This window comes from Mus pahari, chromosome 13, assembly GCF_900095145.1.
Source record: "Mus pahari chromosome 13, PAHARI_EIJ_v1.1, whole genome shotgun sequence".
Classification (NCBI taxonomy): Eukaryota; Metazoa; Chordata; class Mammalia; order Rodentia; family Muridae; genus Mus; species Mus pahari.
Genome location: NC_034602.1, coordinates 29,146,363 through 29,153,904, shown reverse-complemented (window position 1 = coordinate 29,153,904; position 7,542 = coordinate 29,146,363). Strand labels below are relative to the sequence as shown.

At 54.0% G+C, this 7,542-nt stretch overlaps 1 protein-coding gene across 4 annotated transcripts in view; it reads left to right on the top strand.

Annotated features, from left to right (window-relative positions):
• The window catches only part of Sh3tc1 (SH3 domain and tetratricopeptide repeats 1), a 44,333-nt gene that overhangs the window by 10,654 nt on the left and 26,137 nt on the right, over positions 1–7,542 (top strand). For 3 of the 4 annotated variants that reach the window (XM_029545288.1, XM_029545287.1, XM_029545289.1), the window contains exon 2: positions 5,574–5,798. In XM_029545288.1, coding sequence (XP_029401148.1) covers positions 5,621–5,798 — 178 coding nt within the window. In that variant the 5' untranslated portion in view covers positions 5,574–5,620. Of the gene's footprint in view, positions 1–420; positions 677–5,573; positions 5,799–7,542 lie in introns of those variants that run through there. The other variant, XM_021211095.2, reaches the window with a different exon arrangement.

Here is a 7,542-nt window from a genome sequence, read left to right as displayed (position 1 = left end):
CCTCCTCCTCCTCCTCCTCCTTCTTCTTCTTCTTCTTCTTCTTCTTCTTCTTCTTCTTCTTCTTCTTCTTCTTCCAGAATGCTCCCTGTTGGTGTCAGTGGGCTCAGATAGAGCCAGTGGCAGAGTGAGAAGCAAAACGTGTGTATTTTGTGTGTGCGTGCATGCAGACATATGTGCTAGGTCTGTGTCCATGTTTCTAAGGCCACCCACACGCCTGCATTGCATGTGTATGCACGTGTGTAGAAGGGAAAGGGAACAGAAAGAGGCGGCGGTTAGCAGGGCCAGAGGGCTGGCCTCCCGTGGAGTTCCCCAATCTCAGTACCAAGGGTGTCCCCAGCCTTTACCACAGAGCACACGACTGGCAGTGGACAGGCAGGGACAGGGCCTGGCTCTGGTCCACAAGGAGCTAATGATCAACTGGCCACCGGAGTCCTTGCCGCAGCACCCCGGCCTGCCTTGGGTCTCCAGGCCCCTGGGCTCAGGGAGGAAGTGGGGCAGGAAGCAGGGGGTGGTGGCAGTACTGAGCAGTCAGCCGGCTGTGGGCGGACTCTGCCTGTCCAGGCCAGCTGGAGACAGCCCGTAGGCCAGTCAGCAAGGAGCGGAGCCAGTAGTGGCCACCTGGCACCTGCATTCCTGAGGCTGGGAGGGGTTTGTCTGAAGAGTGGATCAATCACAGGTAAGGGGGCAAGGACAGAGGGTATGGGCTGTGTGAGCGTGCTGGAATCAGGAGAGCCTGGCTTTGCCACAACTGTATCTAAGAATAGTATTTCCACCTTCCTCTTTCTTCTGGCTTGCTTGGGGTTGGGGTGAGCTGTTGGAGACTGGCACTCAGCACCCTGGGGGCTCTGATAGACTGGCGGGGATTGCTCAGAGGAGACCGACTGCTAATTGTGACTTGTGACGGGGCCTTCACACTGACCCTTTGCAAATGTGTCCTTGAGGTCTCAACCAGATCACGGGAATTGAGTAGCCACATAGAATTCAAAAGCCACTGGGCCCCAGATGATGAATTCTATCTAGCACTGGTTCATTCCAGGCTGTGACAAGCACGCCTGTATTAGCATGGGTGCTTCGTGGCACCTCCATGGCTGTGGCCTGGCCTCTCTGAGGTTACTCTGGGTTTCTTTGTGTTAGCCAATGAAATGCATGGCTTGACTAGCGTCCCTGACCACTGTCACTGGAGACCTCAGCAGGCGCAGGATGCGTCAGGGTTCCAGGGTTCCAGAGCCTCCTTTCGTTCCTTGTCCTCTCTGCCCTCCTCACCCTAAGATGAAGAATAGCCACTTGCAGGTGGGACAAGAATCCAAGTTAACTGTGTTCAGGTTGAGGAATGAGACACCCACTACCTGACTTACAGTCCCTGCTGCTGTGACCCAAACCTTGGCTTATACACCCGTGATAGGGGTGGGATAGGGCTCACCCTCCGGGATGAGGTTAAAGGTCAAGACTGAGGAAGATGCTGAACAGTGCTGCCTCTATGTGGCATCTTGTTGATTTCATGAAACTTCTTGCGTCAGGCTCGGCGCCTGTCTCTTTAGTCTGTAGAATCACGTGAAGCCCATTTCCCCTGAGAGAAGCCTACAGGGTATCACCATGTTCCATGGCTGCCATAACAAACCACGACACACTTGTTCTCTTACGGTTTGAAGGCCGGAAGTCAGAGACAAGGGTGCTGCCTCCAGAGTTGCTAAGGCAGGGTCTCGTCCACTTCTTCCAGCCTCTGCTTGTCCCTGAATGACCCCTGCCTCTGTGTCCTATGTCCTCCTCTTCTGTGTGTCTTGTTCTCTGGAGAAACCTCAGGCACCAGGCTGAGAAGTCACTTTAATCTGGCACAACCACCTAGTCTAATTGGGACCGTTCTAATCCAACGGGACCTCGCCCTACGGAGGTCAACTTCATCTGAAACCACCTGTTTCCAATCAAGTCCCCACTGTCAAGTTCCTGGTCAGTGTGACTGGAGAATACTGCCACCTCCAGGCAAAGTCTCAACAGCCCTGCAAAAGCAGAGGCTGGGGATGTACCTTGGTGGGTTTCTGGCCAGACTTTTTAGAACACAGGCAGGGCCAACCACCAAGGCTCCTCCTTCCAGCCTACCATACTGTAAGACAGCATGCCGTCTAGCTGCTTGATCTTCCAAACATTCTACGAGTAGGTGTTTTTGTTCTCATTTTATGGGTGGGTAAACTGAGGCATAGAACATTTCACCCTCCACTGAGATTGGCCCTGGGTCTCCATGTTCCAGCAGTAAACTAGATGTGCGTTGGAGGTCAGAGCCTGGGGTGGGCTTACATGGGGACGCCTGATGTTTCTGCCACCTGGGCAGAAGACGAAGGCTGGAAAGAAACTGTAGGCAGCTACTTTTGGGTGCTTGAACTGGGCAAGTGTACCTTTGAGGCTTCTGGACTCCACCTGGGGCTGGGGTGCTGCTGGAGCCGGCAGCCAAGCAAGCTCATGGAGGGAGGCCTGTGCAGGGAGGAGGGGGGCTCCGTGCAAGTAAGGTAGTGCCTACTTCCTCCCTGTGGCTCTTAAGTCCCACTGTGATGGCAGCATTTGGGCTCTCAATGAGCAGGTGGGAAGGTCCCTTAGCAGGGAGCTTCCATTTCTCCAGAAACAGGTTAAGTCCAGCCCCAGGTCTTTTTGAGACCCTGGAGTGACCTAAGTTCCCCTCCCCCAGAGATGGTTAGTTTAGCTGGCATCGCTCAACCCTAGGTCTTTGTGAGACCCTGGAGTGACCTAAGTGCTCCCTACCCTGACTCAGAGATGGTTAGTTTAGCTGGCGTCGCTCAGCTTCTGTAGCGACATTGGCCAGCTTGCTGGTTGGGACACTTGAAGGTTGTAAGTGGCAGAGAGAGAAGAGTGAGGATGCTGGGGGTGTGGCATGGTGAGTTTTGGGGGAGCAGTGATTGGCAACCACAGACCCTACAGACTTGGACCTCACTCATCAAGAGACTGGACCAAGTGCTTGGTTGAAGGCCCTGAAGTTATACCAGAGAAAGTGAGGGTTGACCTACCACTTGGGCATGTACCCTCTGGTCCTCGCAGACCTGGGCACAACAATGGACCTCTGCAGTGGTAGGAACCAGGGTGATTTGGCAGAACAAGTCAGGGAAGGACAGAAGTCCAGGCTCGGACAGGGCTTAGGCTGGGGTCAGACTGACAGACTGGAAGATCTCAGGCATGACCAGCTGAGATGGTACCTTAAGACAGGCGGGCAGGAGGGCAGACTTGGTACATACTTCTGTCCCTGTGTTGTTGAGAACTGAACCATGCCAGGCCCCTTTGGGGATTGAGCATCGAGGTGTTCATGTGTCTTCAGGGATGAGGGATCATCTTGGTGCTTTTGGTATGAGATACCTCCTTCCTATCTGCCTATGCCAGATCTTGGCCTTCTGGCACAGTTGTAGAACAAGGATTTGACCACAAACCAACCTATTGGGTTCCTTGACAGGCAGGTGGCCAGGTGAGTGGCTGGCTAGATGGTTCACCAAGGTCACTTCCAGGAACTGGGACTGCCGCTTCTATTAACCCCTGTCTTCTGGGGACCCAAATCTCTTCTCTAGGAGCCTTCCTTCCTTGCCAACTACTCAGTCGCCATTCTGCCACCCCCAGGGTTGGGCAACCCTGTCTTCTCGTCATAGGGCTTGCTGCCTACCCGTGTCACTCACTGCCTGCTGGATGCCTGATTTCCCAATTGCTCACAGCCTGGCACCCAGCCTGGCACAGAGTAGGGAGCAGCAGTGATTGTTGCAACAACGGAAGGCTTCAGAATGGAGTCCCACCATCCCTGTTCTGCAGAAAAGGAGATGTCCTGAGCTAGGCCAGGCAAGTCCTCATGGTACCAGCAGTGCCCATGGAGGCTTGCACCGACCCCCTCCCATGCCTGATTCATCTACCTAGAGTTCTGTCACTCTGCACCAAATCCCTGCTGGAGTCCCTATGGGCAGCTCCCAGGGAAAGCCCTTCCCTGAGATGGCCAGCCTCCTGAAAGCATCAGGGTATGGCAGGTCAGAGGCTTGGTGGCAGTTGGTGGCACATGTGGACACTGGTTCTATTCTGCTAGGTAGGTTTCTGGGTCTGTATTTGTGCACCCTACTCCCTCGGTATGTAGTAAGAAAGGGTCGGACTGTAGACTCAGTACAGAAGGTGTCTCTTTGGCTGCTCTGTTAACAGAGATGAAAGCCCCCGGCCCTCAGCAGATAATCTGGCCTGAGGCAAGTCAGGCTTGTGGGCTGGAACTGTTCAGCCAACCTCTGCCTAGGGCCCTTTGTCCTCTCTGAGGGTGTAGTGGTTAGGCCTGTCGTAGCTATCAAGGTTGAGAGTGTAGTCTGTGCCCCAGGGCCCTGCCTGTGGCCCCTAACATTGACTTACTTGCATTTGGTGTTCTGTGCCCCTCTGATGACTGAACAATCCAGAAGCACGGGGAGTCAGGTTACATCACCCCCCACTCTCACATTTTTTTAAAACATTTTTTTTTAATATTATGTATATGAGTACCCTGTTGTTCTCTTCAGACACACCAGAAGAGAGCATCGAATTCACTTACAGATGGTTGTGAGCCACCATGTGTTTGCTGGGAATTGAACTCAGGACTTCTTGGAAGAGCAGTCAGTGTTCTTAACCGCTGAGCCATCTCACCAGTCCTCTCTCACTTCTGATACCAGGGAAGAGTGAGGCACAATGACAGGTCCTGGGGCCACCGGTAAAGCTGAGGTCATGGGAACTGGAACCACACAGAAAACAAAACCAAGATCCCCTCCTCTGCTCACAATGAGATGCAGTCGCTCCCCTTCCCTTCTTTCTCGCTTCCCTCCACCCCCACCTCCCCTTTGGCTCCCTTTTTTTTTCCTTCCTTCTTCTTCTGAGTAAACTTCTGAGTAAATTTCTTCCCACTCTGAGTAAATTCCCCCATTCCTAGCTAGCTGAGGTGTAGGGCTATGCACCCGAAAATCAGGATCTATAGGTGTCTGGTGGAAAGCCGGCTCATTTCTGTCCCCAGAGCATCCTGTACAGGTGTTGAATCACCAGCAAGGATGTTTGGGCATCTATCTCAGGTCAGCCTCTGAGTCCTTTCTCCGAGACCTCCTGGAGAGCAAGAAGGGAGGCGCCCCGCCCCCACCCACACTATGTGTAAGGATCTCTGATTGGCCAATGAGGTGATGCCGATTTGATGTCCACGTTGGTGTCGTCCACCTCTGATGATGCCTGCTTCAGCTGTTTGACTGAGCTGGGGAGGAAGTGGCCAAGTCGAGCTCTGGGAATTGCATGGGGATTCACTTGGCAAGGGGTTTGGGTTCTCTGGGCAGAAATAGCAGCCTGTGTACAGAGGCTCTGCTGTGGTGAAAACATGGCCGACATGAGGGACTGAAGATGTGGGTGAGATGGCCTGAGTTGTAAAAGGGACGAGCAGAAGTCTGCTCACCAGACTGTCCTGTGGTCACCTATGGCAAGCAAAGCCCACTGCTGGATCTTGGAGGGGCTGGGTACCCTGGATTGCCAGTCTCGGCTCCTCTTGGCCTGGCTAACAGCATCATCATGCCCATCACTCTCTGCTGACCACTGTCCTCTCTCCACAGAAGGCCAGCAGCATGCCCAGCTCTTGGCCTTGAGGCCACTCTGCGTCATGAGAAGCTTTAGGGAGGAGGAGGCAACTTCTGAGGAGCTGTCCACCATGGGGCGGGGCCCTGAGGAGCCTCCAGGCGGCTGTAGCCCTGAAGACCAGATCCAGAGTGTATCCATGGGCTTGCCCACTGGCCGGGAGAGAACAGGGCCTGTGGAGGCTGAGGCAACAGTGAGAGGTGGTGAGTGCAGGAGCTGAAGCCCACCGTATTCTCATGTCCACCTGTCTGTCCATCCAGTACATATCTGAATCCTCCATGCCAACAGGGCTGACATGGGTACCCTGGCACTGATCACTGGGCCCACAGGGTTAGCCACACTGTGGGCTAAGCACAGAGGGCCATCCTCTGGCATACAGATACTCCCCTCCCCCGCCACGACAGATGATCAGTCCTGAAGTAATCCAGGCTACTAGGCGGAGTGCCCTGCAGCGAGCCCTAGGGAGTTCTCAGCTGACCCAGGGCCTCTCTAGGAACCTCAGTGATAGAAAGTTGCCCCCGGGCAACTTGCTCCTCTGGGTGGCTGAGCCTGCACAGTGCTATCTCACCTTGTCTTCATTGATTTCTCCATTCCTCAGCGTGGAGTGCCAGCCCACCAGGCAAACCAGGGCCCAGGCTCTATAGGGATCTGGGGCCACACCAGGATTGGAGTCTTTTCCTGAGGCCTAGGTGGTGACACCTGCTATGTGACTATCCAGGCAAGCAGCAATGATGTGGAAGCCAGATGGGCTGTACTAGAGGCCTGGCTCTCATCATGGTTGTCCATAGGCTGCTGCTAGACTCGGGCCTCAGTTCCCCCCACTTGGAAAACCTTAGCAACTCCAACAACCCCATCACTGCCACCCTTGGGCCCTGACTGAGAAGGAGAGACGAGGAGGACAGGCCCTCCCCCTCCTCAAGCTTCCTCGCATTGTGTGACTCTGTCACTTGCTCAGCTGTTCTGTCTCTGGCCTCCAAGAATAGCCAAGTGCTATATGCTCAGTCACTCCTGACTGACACAGGATGAATGACATGCTAGGAGAAGGGAGCCCTAAGCGTCCAGGCAGGCCGGACTCAGACCCTGCAGTGTGGAGGCAGGGCACCTGCAGATTTTAGACCTGTCATTTGGTCCTTCTGCCCCTGGCTGAAGAGGAGGAGGAGCCTGGTGGTTCTGGTACTGACTCACAAACAGGAAATGGTCCTCCCAGGAAGGGAGGGTTGGGTGGGGCATGGGTCTGAGGAACCCACAGCTCCCTACAGCTCTCCTTCCCGAGAGGCCTGGGCAGGAAAACCAGAAGAGGGCATGCAGATAAGCTGGGAAGTCCTGACAGTCAGCATCAGAATCAGCCTCCAGGGAAAGACTGCCAGTCTCAGAGCTAGGAGAGAGTTTGGGAAGCATCCGGGGACTTGGGCTGCGCGTCCCAGAGATTGACTGCAAATTATCAGGCTCGGTGGCAATTGGCTTTACCAGGGGAGACAGCTCACCTGCCGGTTTCCTTGGTTGGGTTGGGATGCTGTAAATAGAGCTGCCGTGCACATTCAGGTTTATGTCTTTATACAGACCCCATTCTACATTGCTTTTGAGATGCTCAGGAATTGGAATCGTTCGGTTATAAAGTAACCCCTACCACCACCTCCCAACAACAGCCACCACCACCACCACCCATACCATGGGACCAGAATGACTGTAACCAAGCCGATCTAGCCTAGGGACTTCTGCCTTGGGAGGTTCAAATGGCTGCCAGCAGCAAGACGGCTTAGTGGATAGAGCATCGTCAGCTCTGGGGGTTGGGGGCGGGGGCGGGGACACATCAGAAGTCCCAAGAAACAGAGTAAGTGACCTCATTCCCTTCAGTGAATGTGAATCCATGTTTACTGCATTGCGCTCTGAGTGTGTCTGTGTATATATATATATATATATATATATATATATATATATATATATATA